Source organism: Phoxinus phoxinus (genome assembly GCF_949152265.1).
Source record: "Phoxinus phoxinus genome assembly, chromosome: 12".
In the NCBI taxonomy this organism is placed as follows: domain Eukaryota; kingdom Metazoa; phylum Chordata; class Actinopteri; order Cypriniformes; family Leuciscidae; genus Phoxinus; species Phoxinus phoxinus.
The window spans coordinates 24,634,851-24,655,239 of record NC_136887.1 but is presented as its reverse complement, the minus strand read 5'-3'; the positions used below and the strand labels follow the sequence as shown (position 1 = coordinate 24,655,239).

General features: G+C 37.9%; 2 protein-coding genes across 4 annotated transcripts; both read right to left on the bottom strand.

Moving 5' to 3' along the window:
• Nucleotides 1-202: 202 nt before the first annotated feature.
• nox1 (NADPH oxidase 1) lies at nt 203-4,690 on the bottom strand. 2 transcript variants are annotated; one of them, XM_079631787.1, is made up of 13 exons: nt 4,563-4,690; nt 4,235-4,330; nt 3,966-4,076; nt 3,796-3,880; nt 3,020-3,171; nt 2,216-2,397; nt 1,996-2,122; nt 1,812-1,904; nt 1,468-1,709; nt 973-1,135; nt 666-812; nt 435-559; nt 203-343 (listed from the first exon to the last, which is right to left on the bottom strand). In XM_079631787.1, exons 1-13 carry the CDS (start codon nt 4,644-4,646, stop codon nt 217-219), a joined length of 1,734 nt encoding a protein of 577 aa, XP_079487913.1. In that variant the 5' UTR covers nt 4,647-4,690; the 3' UTR covers nt 203-216. The 2 variants fall into 2 exon arrangements, with proteins under 2 accessions (XP_079487913.1, XP_079487914.1); XM_079631788.1 differs by lacking the exon at nt 4,563-4,690 and adding an exon at nt 4,451-4,511.
• A 455-nt stretch (nt 4,691-5,145) lies between these two features.
• Nucleotides 5,146-13,635, bottom strand: xkrx (XK related X-linked). Of its 2 annotated transcripts, XM_079630286.1 has the most exons (4): nt 13,341-13,635; nt 12,756-13,264; nt 7,487-7,752; nt 5,167-6,862 (listed from the first exon to the last, which is right to left on the bottom strand). In XM_079630286.1, exons 2-4 carry the CDS (start codon nt 13,109-13,111, stop codon nt 6,060-6,062), a joined length of 1,425 nt encoding a protein of 474 aa, XP_079486412.1. In that variant the 5' UTR covers nt 13,112-13,264; nt 13,341-13,635; the 3' UTR covers nt 5,167-6,059. The 2 variants fall into 2 exon arrangements, with proteins under 2 accessions (XP_079486411.1, XP_079486412.1); XM_079630285.1 differs by having other exon boundaries at nt 5,146-6,862; nt 12,756-13,582.
• Nucleotides 13,636-20,389: the final 6,754 nt, after the last annotated feature.

The following is a 20,389-nucleotide window of genomic DNA, read 5'->3' as shown; positions in this document are numbered from 1 at the left end:
AATTCATTTCTAACCAGGAAAAAAAGAAATACAATGAGTGGACTTTTGACCCAAACACAGAATTAGTCCCTTTCAGCAAGTTGTTCACTTTCCAGCAGGAAGGTTCTCACAGTAACGGAGAATATTTGAGAAGTGACAAATCATGATACTGCTGAAGAACACAATCCCTAGTGCACAAGTCTTTCAAGAGAATTAGGTTTCCTGTAAAACATTTCCTCAGAAGTTCTCTTTGTTGAAGTAAAACTTGGTTCTCCGTGGATCTACGTCCGAATACTTCATACATCTCTTCTCCAAGACCTCCGCTAAGGCTTGTGGGCCACACAAGAATGTTCCAACCACAGACCTGTTGATATTTAAAATAAAATGTTAGTGTTGGGAAATTTTATGAGCATCATATGTAGGAAGCAATAACATGATAAAGTTTTAAAACGTACGATGGGTTCTCTTGCCGAACTTGCTCAAATTCTCTATCCCAGTTCGGTCGGCCATAATGAGTCTTCTGCTTTAAGCCGGTGATGATATCTGTATCCTTATCGAAATGCACCATTGCATGGTCTGCCTGTAAACACAAGATTAGATCTTCTGTGACATGCGCACATTACTCATACTCCAATTAAGTTCATCTTGTCATATCACAGGAGATTTTTTTTTTTTTTGGTACGTACGTGACTCTGGTCCCATCCGGTGAGATAGAGCTTATATGTGAGGAAGTCCCTCATTCCACGTTCCTCCATTTCTTTCTCAAGGACTTGTAGGAGATCTGCAAACCACTCAAAGGCATGTGTCTCCCTACAGAGCCAGTAGAAGTAAATCTAAACACAAAAGTCAGAAATGGTGAGGAAACGGAGTTTCAAGGAATGCCGGACTTTGTTATCTAGGGCATAAATACCTTTGTAATATAACAGCAGCAACAGGAGTTATTGTACTTGACCTTTGCACTAACTTCCTTATTTAAGTCCCAAATGTTCTTACCCTCTTTGTTCGTAGTTTGGGGTTGGAGTCTTTGAACTTATACCAGACGGACTTCAGGATAGAGGCAAATGGGGTCACTCCAATCCCAGCACCCACCAGCATGCTGACCTCGTAATCAAATACATCCTCGCTCGCGGTTCCAAACGGACCGTCCACACCAATCCTGACGCAAAAATAATAGATCCATACATTATTATTGATATTTTGATTTCACACTTCACCAAGAAATCAAAATGGACAATTCTTATTTTTTAGAAATCGGTGTGCCCTCATAATTGATGATCAAAATAACTTCCTCCTCCCTCTGTCATTCACATGAGATCAAAGCAATGCCCCGCCCTACATTCTTACTTGTTTCACTCAGACATACGTCACAATAGGGAATAAAAGGCTATCGCAACTTCTGTTTCATGCAGATTTTGAAATTAAACTAATTTGAAGATTGCTTGAATACGTTGTGCCCAGAGAATAAGTAAAATGGCAAAGAGTACATACTTAGGTCCTTGCCCACCCTCTGGTAGGTTTTGGACCATACTGATGAGCTTTTCAGTCCAGTCTCCAACCGAGCGGATGTGCACACTAAAGAAGTCTTCCTCCGGGGCTGATGTCATGGTGAATGGGTGCCACTCTAGCGGAGAGATGGCTGGGCAATTGAGGAACACATACTGGCCGACTTCCATCTTGAATCCAGACTTAACCAGTTGTAGTTCCAACACTTTGGATGGGCGGATTACAATCTAGTATACAAGCATGAATACAGTTTCTGATTACTGAGCAATCGTGATGGGGTTCAGGAACTATATATTTGTAGTTTTGTCAAAACGTTTATGACAACACACCTTTCTATAACTGACAGGCTGCATGTAGCGAATGAAACGTAGCAGCCGCTCACAAAGGTAAATGATCATCGGTCCAATCACCCACATCCAGGTCTGCAACAGAGGATTCAGCAAATTGAAATCAGCAACCACCAAAACTAAATCTATCGTAGGCTTGTGCATTTGTAAATTTGACAACTTTTACCTGAGGAAACCCTCCGGCAAACTGCGGGATTGGACATGCAGGAATTTTCCCCCAGTTCTCTGGCTGGTCTTCGCAGACGGAATAATCGTGAGGTGGATCGGTCTCTTGCTGACTTCGCACAATTCGTCTGGACATAAACCAAACCGCATGTTTTACCTGCTCTTAATAATCTACTATAAATCAGTTTTAAAATTAGGCTTCACCGGTAAATAGTCCTTACCCTGCACCGTGGAAAACCAAGCCAGCAAAGAAAATGATGAAGAGGTGATGCGTGTACCAAAAGACTTCAAAGTAGCTTCTGCGAATGACCTCCATAGAGGAAGTGATGATAAGGATGAGGGCAAGAGTTATGACGACACCTGTGAGACCCGCGATAGTGGTGAATACAAAAATCGTTGGAGTCTGGAGGAGGAGGAAACAAGATTAGAGCAGGCATATCACACCTCAGAAAAAAAATACAGTATAGAGCTCAGTTGTAATGTACCGTTCATAAGTTTGGGGTTGGTAAGTGTTTTTTTTTTAAAGTTTTTAAAAAACGAGGCTGCATTTATTTGAACAAAAATACATTAAAAATAGTATTGTGAAATATTGATTTAAAATAAAGGCATTATGTATTCATATGTAATTTATTCCTGTGATGGCAAAGCTGAATTTTCATCAGCCATCACTCCAGTCACATGATCTTTCAGAAATAATTATAATAGGCTGATTCGGTGCTCAATAAACATTACTTTTTATGATCAGCACAGTTAAAACCGGTTTTGCAGCTTAATATTTTAGCGGACACATGATACTTTTTTCCAGGATTGTTTGATGAATAGAAAGTTAAAAAGAACAGCATTTATTTGAAATAGAAATCTTTTTAAACATTATAAATGTCTACTGTCACTTTTGATCAACTTGATGCATCCTTGCTGAAAAAAAAAAGTATAAATCAAAAAGAAATCTTATTGAACCCCAAATTTTTTAATGGTAGTGTATATCAAAAACCTTAAAAAAAGCAATGAAAAGTACAGCAACTCACCGTAGAAGTGGAGCGAATGGGATTAAGGTAAGTAGTATTTAATTCAGGGGAGTCGTCAAGCATGGACAGATTCCCGGCGACAGGCCCATATCGACCATCTAAGCTGTTGCTGTACCACTCCACGTTAAGCAAATGAGCAATAGTGTGAACCGCTGCATTAAAGAAGCATTTCATAAGGTCAAAATCAGATACCATGTCAAAGTAAAATTAAAAGTAAAAATCTAACCCTAACCCTTTACTGGCAAATCTGAATTTAAGTTCAATATGATTTGTATATCCATGCAGAACCCCCACGAGTAACTTTAAATACAGCATTTGGACAAAAACTTCTTTGGATGTTTCTTTTTAGTTTTTTTCTTTCTTTTCTGATCTGTCTTTTCACATTGACATTTGATAGCATAAAAAAACCTGACATGTCCTGATGGATAAAACATGTTTCTTGAGCCAGACACAAATGTGTTAAATACTACTGTCAGCTTCTTACAAAATCAAAACTTGGTCAATGTTTATCCAGATTTGGCCTAGAAGAATAACACTGCCTGCAATGCTATAGGGTTATCAGGGGTGAAATACTCAGACTACCACTCTGGACTGTGATGTGATGTGTTATCAACAATGAGAAAATGTTTGATTATATCCTGTTGCATCACAGCATGAAAAGAAATGCAAGTGTGAATGTTCTGAATAGCTATCGCACATGTGAGCCTACTGGCATTCAGGTGAAAGCCTACTTTATGCACAACAATTTCCTATTGAGTTTTCAAGGACATGTTTACCTGTCATTAGGGCAATCATGTAAGCAACCAATTTGTGGAAAGTCAGGTTTTTGTCCAGCTGTTTCCTCACTGTTCTTCCACAGCACTAAAAAATGGACAGAAGGGCAAATACTTACAGAGGGTCTCATATACAATCTCAAACACAAAGGTACAAGTGAGCAGCAACTCACCATGAAAGAGCCACGGATAAGAGACAGCAGGTTCCGGCAAACTGGCAGAAGAATCAGCATGCAGTTGAAGTTGAGCACAGCAGCTGGAGCTCTGGCCCAAGGCAATGCAGACTGAAAGAAACAGTCCCTTTAAATACTTTCCCTCTGCTTATCTCTCTTTTTACTACATAAAAAGATGTTATTTAATACATCATTTACTTCCTTAGTGTAGGCTACTATTTTCTCTTAGAGAATACTTTGAAAAATGCTTTTTCTCCTGTCAAACTTACCCCTAAAAGTTCACGAGTGTATTCAAATTGTGGTCCCTCATCATAGAATAAGTAAAAGTGGACAAACAGAAAGATGTTGATGGCCATCCACACCACCTACAAATACATATAAATATCTTAAGATAAAAAGATCGACTTATTTTAACTTATAAGGTTTATAGTTAACTGCATTATCATTTTTTTATTCAAATAGCAAGCAAAACAAAGCCTAAATACCACGATGAAAGCGCCCAGCCCGTGATTAATAATCCAGTTGACCATCTTTACTCTCTAGCACTGCATAAACGAATGAACAACACTCCTCGCAGATGAGTGCTATATTACTCACCGAGACAGGTGGTTCAGGACGCCGCCCTCTACTGTCATCTTTGACCAGGAAATATGCGGTGAAAATGATTTTGTTGCATTGCATGTCTGAAGAAATTCCCGAGAGGAAGTTACCTGAACGTGTCTGTGTGTCTTGGCTTTTGACTGGAAACGGTTACATAAAGATAGGCTTGGCCGCTACAAAATGTCAGCTATTTCTTTCCCACACAAGACAAAAGAAGGACCACACGTGGGCCTATGTATAGAAAATTATGTTGTTTTTTTAGAAAGATTTTTTTTATTTTAGTTTGGGCACAAATTGCCACATTTTAACTCCACATTACAAATGCGTTCAGACTTTTTACTTTTACTTCACATTAGCCTATGCTCAGTCATTATTCTCATTACTATTTGTATTACGATCATAAAAAGTGTAATACAATGTTTTTATATTATAAACAGCACAACAAACACCATTGCTATATAGGCAAAATGTTTGAGACATTTATTATACATAGTCTAGTTAGTAGACTAATGTTTTTTTCTTCTTCTCCAGCGTTACAACATAAGCTATGCACATGTTTTCTTTCTTTGGATTTTTAATTGAAATATGACCCTGATATATTCAGTTTCGTATTTCAGGTTTCATATGATTCACCTGAAAAATTGTATTATGAGCCTAATGCTTTTGTAAAAGCATGCTTTAGATCATAAACATATCAGGCATGATTCATATATTCAATGCATCTTTATTCATATATTCCAACTCAGTACGTAAGAGGCACATAATTCAGGCAAACAGGCAAAATATTTCCATACAAAATAAACCAAAAACATTTTTTTTTTTTGCCAGTGGAAAATTAAGAAAATTAGTCTATTCAGGCACAAATATTACATCACACAATATTAAGGCAAATGAGAGTTCAATTACCAACATTAAAGAAGGCTTTCCAAATCCAAAGGTTTAATAAAAAGCACAGGGCTGCTGAGGCAAACCTAAGAAAAGTTCAGAAGGCTCTTTGGCTAGTTGAGTCACAGTTTCCTGGAACAGGTTAGTGCAGCAGGTACCAAAATGTAACCATTTTTATTCCTACAAAATTGGCCCATTTCCCACACACCTGGCCATGCAGCTCCCTAATGAAAGCTGCCTTTGTGAATCATCATCACAGCATAACTCAACCGAAGGCATTCTTTGGTCTTCAATGGCCAACAAGAAGAAATAGGTCAGTGTCAGTCTATGGTCAGCGCTCTACAATTAATAAATGATGAGCTACCCTCTCCACATAAACGTAATAAGGTTATCATGCTCTACACCTCCTTTTTTGGAGGACAGCTGCATGTGCCGTAAAACAATATTCCTGAAGCTTTAAGGACCATATAAAATCAATTGTTCCTTCACTGAAGTACAGTAGATATAGCATAGTTCATCATCTCGAAATAATACTCCTGAGTCAGGATATGTGCAAATACGCCTAGCATGGCCCCAAACAGCGCTACAACAACAAACAGCGAACTTAATTCATGCTGCCTCCATGATATCATCCACAATATCGGTTTCTCTATCTGTCAGGTGGTTAGTGAGGTCAGGAGGTGCATGTTCCTGAAGACCTTCTGCATGGTCTGCAGGTAGCTCGAATTGCTTTTTCCTCCAGCAGCACGCACAACGTAGACAATCCTCAACGTTGTAGTGGAAGAGTCTGCGGCACGGATGGCAGAACTGATGGAAGACCAGCATGAAGATCACAGCCAGGCTGTAGCACACGATAAGCTGCACCACCAGCAGTGGTGTGCACACGTATACGTAGAAGTCGGACTTGAAGTAGTACCACAAGACGATAAGGGTAACATTCTCCATAAAGCGAAAGGTGTAGTAAATTGCCAAGCATCTCCAGCGGGGCTGTTTCTCCACCAGGTCGTGGTCGGCCAGGTCCAGCTGCACGGCAGACCAGCAGAAAATATTAATGCAGGCATAGAGGAACGTGATCATGCAGAGCACCACGGTGGTGCCCAGCTTGCTGAAGTTCTTCTCAATGTTCTCAGGCAGTGACGCCCTCCTGGCCCAGAACTCAACCCATGGTTGGAAGAAGAAGATCAACAGGTTGGTCAGGCCCACCAGGATCACCCAGAACGTGAGCGCCGAGCTGAAAAGCACCAAGGTGGTGATCCGTGTGGCGATCTCTAACCCTCGCCAGAGGATCATGCACAGGTAGGCGGCAGGTTTCATCCGTACTTTGTAGTCATCGTACTTGATCTGTATGGCAAGAACACTGCAAACTAAAGCCCCGTATACGATTGATATCAAGGAAATGACCATCAGGGCAACTGTAAACACAAATAGGATGAGCATTAGTTAAAACAATATCCTAAACAGTTTCATTTTGTTGACATTATTTAACTACTAAACATGAACTAACAATGAATATACTTATAAAGCATTTATTAATCTTAGTTGTGTTCATTTTCAATAAAATGTTTCAACTGAAATCAATATTTTTTGTCTACTTATTTACTTATATGGCAAGTAGCGGGATAATGTACATCAAACTGGTTGTTATCGCAAAATAAATCCCGCCAGGGAGATCAGGATTGGAGTTTATTTTGCGATAACAACCAGTTTGATGTACATTATCCCGCTTATTACACAGCTGGATGTACATTATCCCTTTATTATCCACATTACTTTTCGTACAGAGGGTAACACTTTATTTTACAGTGTCCTTGTTACATGTAGTAAGTAATTGTAGTAAACTATAAATTATGCATAATTACATGCAACTAACCATAAACAAAACCCTCATCATAACCCTTACCAAATAGTAAGTACAGTACATGTAGTTAATTATTATTACTCAGTACTTAAATGAATAATTACACTGCAACACATACACCTTAAAATTAAGTTTTACCAATATTACAATTGGAATCTGGTAAATACATGTAACTCACGGCGTGGGGGAAGGATGTATTTTTCCTGAATAGTAGCATAGAGCTGCAGAGTGAGCTGAGGAGTGGAGCCAAGGAAGGCCTGGATGACAGCTGTGCGCTTGAAGGCATTGCGGTGTTCGGCTAGCTTGCGCTCAGAGTGTCCAATCTCACATTCGAGGGCTGAGCCTAAGCCTCTGCCATGCTTTAGCTTGATCTTTCTTGAAATCGTAACATATGGTTCCTCCTTTTTACCCGCCTGCCAGTAAACAACAAGAGCTTCGATGCACCTGTTCAAAGAAAGGAAAAAGGAATCAGTCAGATACTGGAAATAAAAAAAAGCAGATTCTGCTGTTTACAATGGATTTTAAGGATATGGCTACTGATTTATATACAACATAAAATAAATGTAATTATTACCCTATTTACAAATTTGAACAAACACAGCAGAATCTTACTACTCATACACTTAGTTTCCACAAGGTGGCACCATTATCTAAGCGATAAACCATTTAAAACCAGTTTATCAGCTTGGCTGAAATAAGAGAAACATGTTGCTCATTCTGGGTAAAAACTACACAATAGTGGAGTATGTATGTCCGGCTTGTGTACAACATTAAACCATTAATTTGAATAAAGTATTGCCTTTAATCATAAAATAATAATTTTAAAAAGGAAAAATAAATAAAATAAAAATACTTTTACTCAGCAAGGGCACCTTAAATTGTTTAAAAGTGACATTAAAGACATTTATAATGTTACAAAATATTTATATTTCAAATCAATTCTGTTCTTTTGAAACTGCTATTCACCAAAGAATACTGAAGAAGAAAAATTATTTTGGTTTCCACCAAAATAAATGTACTGACCCTAAACTTTTGGACCAGTGTGTATGTATAATCAACATTATACAAATGATTTTATACAAACTTTATACAAATGATTTGCTCTGTTTCTAGTCCCCAACAGGCTGAACACAAAAAAATGTGTAAATAGCTGTGTACAAAAACAACAACAACAACAACAAAAAAACCATTTAATAATGTTTTGTGTCTTCACATGAATTCATTGATTGTGATTTACTATATAAAATCACAAAAAAATAACAGTAGGCTATTATTCTTAAAGTGACCATTTACACAAAAATGTAAACATGTATGAATTCATTTTGTTTGGTGAAACAGAAAAGAAGATATTTTGAGAAATGCCTCAGTGTGTGTGTTTTTTTCTCTCCATACAAGATGGGAACCGAAACTGTTTAGTTACTAACACTCTTCAAAATATCTTATTTTGTGTTCCACGGAATAAAAAACATTGTATAGGTTTGGAACGGCACGACTAAAAGATGTTACAATTAAATTTTTTGGGTGAAGTGAACTATCCCTTTAAGGGTCACTCACACTGATTGTGTGATTAAATTGTGTGAAGTTGTCACATCTCTGTGTAGATAGATAGCTGGTAGTTAGCACTTGTGCTCGACTGCTGTATGCAACGTATCAGGTGACGGATCACGTGCGCTTCACCCTGCTCACAGTCGCCTCACCAAATGTCTCTCTTGCCTCAAATCTAACCCTAGCTCGAAATTAAAATAAACGACTTCCGCTCATTTTATCACAAAGTCACTGTGAAAGCCTCTTTTACTGTAAAACGAGAAGAATGATTTGAGTAAAAACTATAACACTTAGACACAGCATGGGGAAGCGGCTGTTTCAATTTGCATAAGTGGCCATGTGTAATCGAAAACATGTAAATAAAATGTACAACCCTAACACTAATATTACATGTTTGATTTTTAGTTTGTTCAACATGACGATACCATTTAGTCATCTTTCACCACCTCAGTCATCTTTTGCAGTACAATTCATGAAAAGCACCTATATTATAAAGAAATAATAAGCTATTTAAAGCTTGTTCCACTTTGGGATAATCTGGTGCACAACATCATGACATCTACAAAGTGCGGGTCACTTTTAATCTAATAAAGCGAGAGCTGTCTGCCATATTAGAATGCTCGGCCTGACTTGCACAAAGAAACAGGAGCCTGTTAAAAGGTTGTTATTCAGAGCTTGGTAAAATTATTACTAAAGACAGCCTATGGTTTCTACGAGGCAACTACAAAACCTGTTATTATAAAAGGAGATTATGAAGGTGGCTATTTTGATCTTGATATTTAATACTTGCCGGCAGATGCTTTTTTTGTTTTTTTTTCATCCAAAGGATACAGTACTATATCAGGATTCAATATGCAACATCTGTGTTCGGAGCCCAAATTTATCAAAACACAACAACCGTTCAAATATGTTATAACCATGCAGAATTGTATGACCAATACTAACAGGAGAATGACAAACACTTTCAAATTTATAAAGAGATAGTAAAAATAATCCACATGACTTGAGCGGTTTAGTCCAAATCTTGCAAAGAGACTCGATCGCTTTATGACGAACAGATTTAATTTAGGCTTTTATTCGAAAGTCTGAAGGGTTTGGAACGACATAAGTGTGGGCAATTTTTTGGGCAAACTATCCCTTTAAGAGTCATTCTTCCAAAGCTCTTCACACAAGTAATACAATAAGATGTTTACTGTGAAACAGAATGATCTGAGTTTAGTAAGATAAGACACTTCCTATTCAAGGGAATGTTTTTATGACATTGTGTTAGATATTTATAGAGCTGACCCTGGCCCTCATCTGCTCTTTGCCGTCTACTGTCTGCTTACCGACCTCAGCTCAGCATACCAAAGAAGGAGTCAGTCAGTCCACAACTTAGGCCTGCACACTGCATTCCTCTAATATTTTTTCAGACTTGACCATAAGCGATGAAACAGATGTGCCATGTTGCCTGTAGTGTACAGTAAATTAAAGGATACTATTTTATATAAATATATAAACCTAAAAATGATAACCATTTCTAATTTCAATTTGATCCTAAGCTCTTGCAGACCTGAAGACTGAATGCCAAACCACATGCCTTTTCTTTAGCAAGAAATTATCTGCTAAGCAAATGCATTATAAACTATTTAATTTGGTGGTTGTTAAGAGAGTTGCAAATATACATTTTAGATACATAAAAAGCAAGTGTAGTGCCCTGCTGAGAGTATAAATCTATTGCTTACACCAGTCGCAAGACTTGACATTGATTTCTACTGTACACAGCCTATAAATAGATATTTGAATACGATATGACACCAGTCACGACCTAGATAGTATCTGTCCTTGCGGGATCAGCCACATATTCCTAAAATACATTGTTGTTTAAACAGTAGAATAACTGAAGGTAGACAGAGAAGTGACGCACGCCCTTAGATTAAAATTCCAACCAATAAGATTAAATCTCACTGGGAACTTTTGGTGTTACTCTCATTCACCTTGTAAACTCCCAAAACACAACCTTAATAACCCGGAAAACATGTTAGTGTTTGCTCAACAAGACTAAACACATTTTGAAATTTGAAACGCACAGACGCCTGAAGCAATGGGAGTACTACTACTGTATCTGAAAGGTGTTTTGGGAGACTTGGGAGACCAATATATCCAATATTTCTGTTGTACTGTTTGAAAGTTTTTATGCTGTCTTCCGCTACTATAAACAGTTTGATAACCTTCTTTGAAACTATCACAGTATACGGCAGTACACAATTCGATTCAACATTGATTCATTTGTAAATATCTCAGGTTCTTAAAGTAAAAAAAAAAAAAAAAAAAAAATTCCAAACTAATGCTGCAAACTATAACTATACATGAAACCCTCATTTAGTATGATAATATTAAAGGTTCAAATTAATAACATCAAAATAACCTTGTAAAAAAATAAAAATAAAAAGCTTGCTGACACATGGTTTGATATGTTTACATTACTGTTGACATCTACGCTTTTATTGTTTTTAATTGTTTAATGTATAAGTATAGCTGAAAGCCTTTAATGCTTAATGTCAGTTTATATTGTGACAGCTTCTCGTGACATGGAACACATTGTCACAAAAGCTCAATGAGTGTTCAATGAACTATATTGTAGCTTTTTTTGTAGCCAATATGTAACACTATATCGTGTCACATACCGCAATACAACAAAAAGGCAACAATGTATCATGGATAGTGACAATATGTGTATAGTTCACCCAAAATGGGGCTTAAATGGGGCTTGTTTGAGCCCCATATTGTAATGTCATATGGTGTAACACTTTTACCAGCTACCTGAACAAAATACAGACTTTACAGAAAAAAAATATACGAGTATTAACGTGGTCTGAGCCCAATACCCCCACTCGTCCTCTGTTTCGTTGCCTTGGTTTATTAAGGCTTTCCGAATATAATGTCTTTTTTATAATGCCTGTACGATATTCCTGCACACAAGTCGTCCCCAGGACACATATGACAGAAAGGAAAAACATTAAATTACTGGCAAAATACGACAACTAAAATGTACGAGCCTGAGTGTAGTTTGTAGGGGACCGCAGATTTGGAACGAGTTGTTTTGTTGATTTGGAAATTGTTGCATTCTGTCTCCATTTTCAAGAAAAATCTCAAGGAAAAATTGCTCAATACTATACTTGTGCTGGGATCGTCTGTTTGTTTGTAGTGTTTGTTTTCTGTTGTATTTATATAGCCTATTTGTTTATTTTGTGTCAATGGTATATTGAGTTTTTGGTTTGTATATTATATGTTGTATGTTTAATATGTTATCGGGCCCCCTCCTAAAAGCTTTTAGTAGCTTCTTTGGGGTTCCCCATTTTGGGGGGGAATGAAAATTACTATGTGAGAAAAAAATTCACGCTTACAGTTTTAGTGTCCCAATACATTAAACTACTATGTATAATGTTGAATATAATGTATAATAATGCAATGGGGGAATATGTGCGGGTCCTGATAATGCCAAATGTCATGTTACCAGTAAAAAGTGGCCTACATCATTTTAAATATATCTAGTCAGTGACAGAGTGCAAGAATATTCATCTAAAATAATTTTGTGTTTTCAGCGTTGAGCAGAATCATGAATAGTTTTATTTATTTATCCCCATTGTCCTGTGCATTGGGTTACCAGCACCTCCAAGTCGAAGCCTTAATGTACACCCACAATGTAATACCAAATTTTGCATTTTAATCAACATTTTTTGTTAACCTTTTACCATATGTCTTGGAGTATCAGTATCGTGATATCGAAACGTGACATGAGGGTATCGTTAACTTACACCCCAAGAGTTTCAAGTGAAACTGACTATCAAAAATAAACAAAATGGTATGCATTTATCACTATTGTGGTGATCATCAAGTGCCATCATCTCTCACACTCATACCTTATGATAGGCCCCATCTGAAGCAGATGCATGAAGAGCACAAGGGGTCGGTCTCTCCCCAAGTCCCGGTGCACGAAGGTCAGCGTGAGTTGGGTCAGCAACGACGGAACCAGCATGAATGTAATAGTCAGTCCCATCCACACCACGTTCTCAGTGTCATGGTACCTGCTGCTGAGCACAGAGGCACATATAAACTCCGCGCAGTACAGGACCGTCGCCCACAGCACGCTGAACGGTGGTTGGACGTTACTGTGGCTGATCACCTTCACACCACCGTTCTCACTCTTGTTCGCGGCGGACTGCTTCGCCACCACCACCTCCGTGATGTCATGCTCGCTCGGCTTGTTGTTTTCCATCTTTCCCACTTCTCGTGCGCTTTATATGTCTCGATCCTCGCAGCGTTAGTGTCATTGTTCATGAAACGTCATCGTCGATGTTTCGGATCTCAACCGTCTGCGTGGTCCATTTATGTGAACTCGGTTCATATGCACATTGCCACATATGCAGTGCTGGGAAGGAAAGTAACATTAGTACCTATATAGTATAACGTTAGTGATCTTCGGTGTTTTAAAGCATGCTACGTACCGATCTAGACATTACGATGCCACCAACATCGATTAATTAAACTGTCAGATTATTTCCATTTCGAAGAGAGACTTGCAACGGAATTGTCTCTGATCAGAAAGCCAGGTGTGTCCCGAAATGCAGTGACTGAAAGACTGCGCTGTTGTTATTGCTGTCTCTAGCAGCTGGATTCCCACAGGTCCTAGTGCACACCGGATGCGGTTAAGGGCCCACTGAAGTGCCTTGAAACCGAAACGCGCCGCATTATTAAATTTGTTGACGTATTTTCCATTGATACAGGAAGACAGGGCGGGACATATCGAAAAGCTTCTCCCCTTTTTTTAAAATAGCCAATAGTGTTTCTTTGATATCACAGCTCGGCCAGAGCCGTTGAGCTCGGTAAAGCCGAAGTGTCCTCCGCTCTAACCGTTTCTCCTCCTAATCTCCTATATGACTTAAAAATATAGCATTCTGTGCACAAATCAATTGGGTTTAATAGGTTTTCTTTTATGCGCCGACTCGATCATATTATCCGCTCTCTGCTATTGGGCAGACTGTGCACGTTCCCATGAAACCAGACTTCATTCGCCCCAATGGAAAGCATATTTACACTGTCTAAATTGTTCCATATTAGCCTGGGTTTCCCCATACTGCCTTTGCGCAGCGCGATTTTATTCACGCTGAAAGGCAGTCTGGAGACCATGGACCAGATTTTCGCCTCGTTTAGGGAACCAATAAACGGGGAGGGAGCAGCAAGACGATGACGACATGCGACACAACTAAGCAGTTTGTTTATATCTATGGATTCAACATGGCAGCAGACGCGATTCACGCGAAGCTACCTTTTGATGCAGCCTTAGATATTGTTCTAAGTAGTTTAGAACGCAAGTTTATTTTGAAAAAAGAGCAGCTTTTGGCGTCTCTACATACGTCGTCTGGTATAATGTAAACGATTGGTTATGAGCTACGTACAGGCGCATTTGATAGACATTCTTAGCACCCAATAAACGGCGCCGGGCATTCGTAAACCACGCCTCAAATACGAGAAAATGCGCATGTGGTTCCCAGACCCAAGTCTCAACGAGAATTGGGTCTGGCGTTAGCCAGGCTAGTTCCCTATCCCATATAGTGCACTATGTGCCATTCACCACAAAATAGTAAATGTGAGTGAACAAGTAACCGATTCCAGCCACAGTTTCAGAGTGTATTTATGATGTAGGGGGGATGCTTCAGATTCTATAGAGCATTTGATTGGACAGAAAATCTGACGAGAAGCTGAAGTGCAGAGTCATCAAAATCATTGATCCATTGGTGGAAGTGAGAGACTGAAAAAAAATGAAAAAAGAAGTGAAAGACTGTATGTTTTGAATACTTATATCTTCTAGAGCATTTGATTGGACAGAAAATCTGATGAGAAACTGAAGTGCAGAGTTATGTCATCAAAATCATTGATCCATTGGTGGAAGTGAGAGACTGAAAAAAAAGAGAAAAGAAGTAAAAGACTGTATGTTTTTGAATACTTATATCTTCTAAATGAAAATTGTGTCATTGGTTTGGAGCACATTATGACAGTAAGGCTAAAATGTTCATACTAAAAGCCAAAAAACGTACATTTTGATTTCATGGGGACTTTAATTATTTGTGCAGTGCATTGCATGCATCTAATGTTATATTATATGTACTTTTCCTTTTCACTTGCAAAAGAGAAGGCAAACTGGCAGGAAATCAAGATCTTTGAGGCCTTAAAATAACATGCATTTCTTTTTTTGGCTGTCTATTTATTCACATGAAATGCTAGGGCAGGGGTAAGCAGAGAGGATTTGATACTGCTCAAAGATTTATGGACACACTTATAATTAAAGAAGAAAGCATGCAGTACAAATATAGCTCACCAGATGTGCTCAAAGTGAAATTCATGTGCTTAGAAAAGTTATGTACAAGATATTTGATTTAACAATACAATATTTGTATTACTACATTACTTTTGCACGGGTCAGAATTGTCTTTTTTAATACATTTAAATACATTTTCTATTCTAACCATATACAACACACTTAGAGGAAAAAGTTGCTCACAAGAAAATTATTTTAGCTTGCCATCTGTTCTACAGAATACATTTGTATACTCAAGGATGGATATTTGACAGTATATATTGGCACAAATGGAATAAATGAAGAAATTAGAAATAGTATCTGTTCCCTCATCAGCACTCAAAAACTTCTTACTTCATCTTTGATTTTGTATAAGCCTACAAATCATGGTACATTGGTGTTGCTTTTTCAATGTATTACACATGTGGTGTGTTCATTCTCACAATTGCAACATTCTTGTACATTCCTGGTATTTAGAGATTACAAATCAAGGACCTCACAGGACCATAAACCATCTTTGTAATTACTCACAGTGCAAACAGGAGCCATTGACCAAGTCAGCCACATAGTAAAACATTTGAAAACACCTGCATCTTGGTTTTCCTGCTAAGACAGAACATTAACACCTGGCAATAAAACAATAACATTAATCTGTAGAGATTTCAAAGAAAGAGCGTAGGACACCGCATTGCCCATACTTCTCTCTTCGCTTATCTATGCATCACTTTTCCTATACTTCCCTCCACTCACCTTTTAGTCACTAAAAAGTTCACCAACAATGTATATCACATAACTTATGAATCTATTATTTTTCCCTTTCATGTTAGGCATTATTAGTGTGATTTGTAAAATGGTTTCAATTTTATTTGCAGTCACTTTTATATGTTAAAGAGCGTGTTCTCCTTTTTGGGTGGTGTCTCTTCAAGACATCCTGATAACCATGGCTCCTCTCCCTTTTAGGTGCAACCTTTTGGGGCAGATAGGCTCAACCAAATTCCAAAAATCTATAAATGCAATTCTTTTGTTCTGAGGCCTGTTGCATGAAGCTAGTTGAACAAACTGAGTTTGAGAGTAGTTGACAAATATGAATTCAACCACCAGGTTTAAATTATGTTCAACGGGCTCACAACGCTCAGTATAACCTTTTCTGTCAACTCAGGTTGCCAATCACACGGAACATGGAGATCGTCAGTTCGATTCACTTCTTGTGAGAGCCGCGCAATTCACTTCTCTGAGATCAAGAGATAAAAAAAATATTATGAAATGCATTTACATGGCAGGAATAAACTGCTGCTGCAGCCAAAGTTTGAGAAGGCAGCGGAAAGAAAAATCTGACTATTTCAAAGCAAGAGAATCAAACAAATAGGCCTTTAGTTTCACAAAGAGCTCAAAAGAATACACATAAGCTTAATCAGTTTAAAAGCTTATATATTAAAGCTTGTTTCATATATATGCTGCTCAAAAAAATGAAGGAATCATCATCACGGTGTAGTATGGCCTGTTGCATAAAGCCAGTTTCAGTTTCTACAGATTCTATCTAAGATTTTGAGCAAACTCTGGTTTTTCAGGCTCAAGAAGGTAGATTGGTTATCAGTGGGTTTCATTGCAATGGTAATTTACGCTACTCGGCTAAAACAGGTTTTATTCTGGGTTAGAGATCTTGGATCAAAACTTGACCAATCAGCTGTGAGTAAATATGAAAATAAAGCCACTCCCCCTGTATTTCCCCCTGTATACATCACAAAAAAATGAAGGAATCATCATCACGGTGTAGTATGGCCTGTTGCATAAAGCCAGTTTCAGTTTCTTGATTCTATCTAAGATTTTGAGCAAACTCTGGTTTTTCAGGCTCAAGAAGGTGGATTGGTTATCAGTGGGTTTCATTGCAATGGTAATTTACGCTACTCGGCTAAAACAGGTTTTATTCTGGGTTAGAGATCTTGGATCAAATCTTGACCAATCAGCTGTGAGTAAATATGAAAATAAAGCCACTCCCCCTGTATTTCTCACTCCAAATTGAAGACAATTAAAAGGTCAGGACTAGTGTACCATGCATCTGATGTTCAGCCAACGGTCCGTGTTCTGTGTTCTGAGACTAGGGTAGCAACTGAAACCGGCTTCAGCCAACAGGCCACTGTGTATTCAAGGGACAATGGCAAAAGAGTCATGGGTATTCTGTAACCAGAAAACCCCCACACGGTGCTGTGTCAGTTTCTGTCAGTCCTGCACTCACTCACATCTGAGCGTCTCTTCGCTGTCAGGTATTGTGAACACATTGTGCTGATAGAACACACATTATAGTAGTCTGTGCTACATGTAAACAGACCTACAAAACACGACTGCTGTGTTCTGCAAGTGTTGTATGCTAAACTTAGGTTAAAGTTAGGTTGATGCTATGCATTCTAGACCCTGTGTCTTGTGTAAGATTGAAATAACTGGAATTGTCCAGCAATTTCAAGTTACATGTGTGACTATGTTGAATTTGTTTGTCTCGTACATGGAAATACTCTGCTATTTACCATATAGCTGCAGTAAAACCATGTACAGGAGCACAGAATTGCCAGATAGCTAAAATGTGATTTACAATTGAATTATAATGTATTATCACTATCACATATCGGTTCCCTATAAACAGATCGTTGAAAGTATAGGATTCACAGAATAATCAAATACAAATTAAAACATAACTAATATTTATGGTTAGTTCCTATTTAGAAACGGTTGGTTCATTGCTGCTTCTTTTTTTGAAATCTAAATGTTAGTATTGTGATTTTTACTGAGTGTGTCAGTTGGATGTCTTCACTACACAAGGAGAAACACACAGTAGTGCTGTTGTTGTTGCTCTGCCGTCCCACCCCCACAGATTCATTGTCCCAGACTGAACAAGCCATGATCAGTAAACAAATGTATATGGCCTACTCTGACTCCGATCCACACCCGTCATGCTCACAAATGCCCAGTGAATCATAAGATAATGAGATTAGTGAAATACATGAGCTTGTGGAACTGTACCTTATAGATAATATGGTATGTGCAGCTGTCCAGCTTGTGATTCATGGAGTCGGGTGTAAGGACTGGCTACACGGTCACTGAGCTGTTTCCATTTGTGTCATAGCCAGCTGACGGGGGCTGTGCCTGCGTTCATGTCTCTGCAGGAGTTTAGTCAGCAGATGAAGTAAGCGCCTGCCAGTAATTACTTAATCAGATCAGATTATATAGGAGAAAAGAGGATGTTGCTTTTGTTTTGTTTTGGCAACGGGTTCACATCCGGTTTTAAATGGAAGTTCATCTGTAGGCTAATTTTATTTTTCAGAGATGTGGATGCTAGTATTTTGTAGTCAAGTCATCTTGAGTGCTTTATACAGGTTTCAAAGCAGCTTTACAGTAATAAACATAATGATCAATGAAGCAAACAGAGTTAAATTATGCCGTAAAGAAGACAATAGGGTCATTGTTCAGCTGAAGTCAGATCAGTGTTGTTCAATAACTGTGTAAAAATAATCAATTATGAAATTAGTTCAATTCGGCTGTAAAGCAGCACTGGGGAAAATGATGTCATCGTCCAGCTCAGTTCGGTCCTCCTCCCATTGTCAGTGCAGTTAGATCAGCTCAATATTAAGTGTAGGTTTGAATTATAGATCCTGAATGACTAAACAGAAAATACATGTCTTGAATTAAAGTTTAAAGACCTCTGGTGGTCAAAAGTATATCATACACTTCAGGAAATGCTGCAGTTTATCAGACCCTCCCAGTGACTCTATCAGATGTAAACACTGTGTTCTCAACTGTAATTCTAAAATTCTTAGAAAATAAAAGGAGCAGGTAATCTTTACTAACGCCTATGGCACATATTTGTAAATCCAAATTAAGTTTATTTAAGATTCAATGCCGTTTGTTTATTGTGCTTAAAACAACCTTTGACCTCAGGGACAGACACAAGTTTTATTTATTTTTTATTATCATAATTGCAGTCTACCAGATATGAATGAAGGGCAGGAAAGACAGTCATGTGGTTGCTGAAACTTTGACCTGAAATTGACTGTCATGCAGTGATGCTGATAGACTTAATGTAAAATGTATACTTAACTACATACAATTGCTCCAAAAAGTATTTGCCCCTCTTAAAAATGCATTGATGATGACAAAAAATGCCATTGCATTAACAAAATATCAAATATAAGAAAGTGTTCAAAACTATAGTTTAGAATTGAGACAAAGTATTGCAAATGGTTAATGTGACCTGTATTTGTGGTTACTCTTCTATGAACTATTACCTAAAATTCTATTTTTGGGTGAAGTCAGTCTGCTAAAATGGGTTAAATAAGGTTATAGTGTCAAATCTCTTTAAAAAAGATTTCACAATAACTGATCTGGCATTATTGCTTCAACATTTGTTGACATGTAGGCTACTAGTTTTGATTGGTCTGAGTTTTTTAATGGGGGCAGGGCAGTGTTACATGAAGCTTGTCAAGGCAAGGCAAGTTTATTTATACAGCACATTTCATACACAATGGTAATTCAGAGTGCTTTACATAGAATAAATTAAAATAATCAAAAGAAGTAAGAATATTTAAAACAGTTTAGAATAAAAAATAAAATACAGTGCAAATAGTCGGACGAACAGTGGCACAGTGCTCATTCATAAATGCACAGCTAAACAGATGTGTCAGTGAAATTGTAAGGTAAGTGAGCCTGACATAGTACAGTTTATTAATCACTAATAAGGGTACTAAAGCAATTATTAATCACTAATAAGGGTACTAAAGCAATTATAAGTAAGCTTACCAACAAAGCAAAGGTTTATGAACAATGTTTTGACATGCTCTTTCAAGTAAAAAAAGTTTAATTTAAAAAAGAAACTTCAGGTCATTTAGAAATGCTCAAATGTGCTAAAATTTCAGCTAAAATGTGACACACACACACACACACACACACACACACACACACACACACACACACACACACACACACACACACACACACACACACACACACACACACACACACACACACTATTTTAATGAAATACATGTATGGTTTTGCAATGGCACACTAAAGACAATAGTGTCCATTTACTGTTAAAAATAAAAGGATTTCAGCAGAAATTTCATGTGTTCTCTTTTTTTATACTGGCCCATTTTACCTGAATGTTGTGCCGTGGCTGAAGAAGGTACCTGCGTGCGGATACTCTTAACTCTC

Bases quoted from the DNA above. Each gene is read 5' to 3' on its own strand.
- xkrx (XM_079630286.1), bottom strand. From the start codon at position 13,111: ATGGAAAACAACAAGCCGAGCGAGCATGACATCACGGAGGTGGTGGTG. The intron at 7,753-12,755 runs GTATGAGTGTGA...TTCTTTGAACAG, and splicing joins CAGATGGGGCCTATCATAAG to GTGCATCGAAGCTCTTGTTG. The intron at 6,863-7,486 runs GTGAGTTACATG...TTGTGTTTACAG, and splicing joins ATACATCCTTCCCCCACGCC to TTGCCCTGATGGTCATTTCC.
- nox1 (XM_079631787.1), bottom strand. From the start codon at position 4,646: ATGCAATGCAACAAAATCATTTTCACCGCATATTTCCTGGTCAAAGAT. The intron at 4,077-4,234 runs GTAAGTTTGACA...TGTTTCTTTCAG, and splicing joins ACACTCGTGAACTTTTAGGG to TCTGCATTGCCTTGGGCCAG. The intron at 813-972 runs GTAAGAACATTT...TTTTGTGTTTAG, and splicing joins CCAAACTACGAACAAAGAGG to ATTTACTTCTACTGGCTCTG.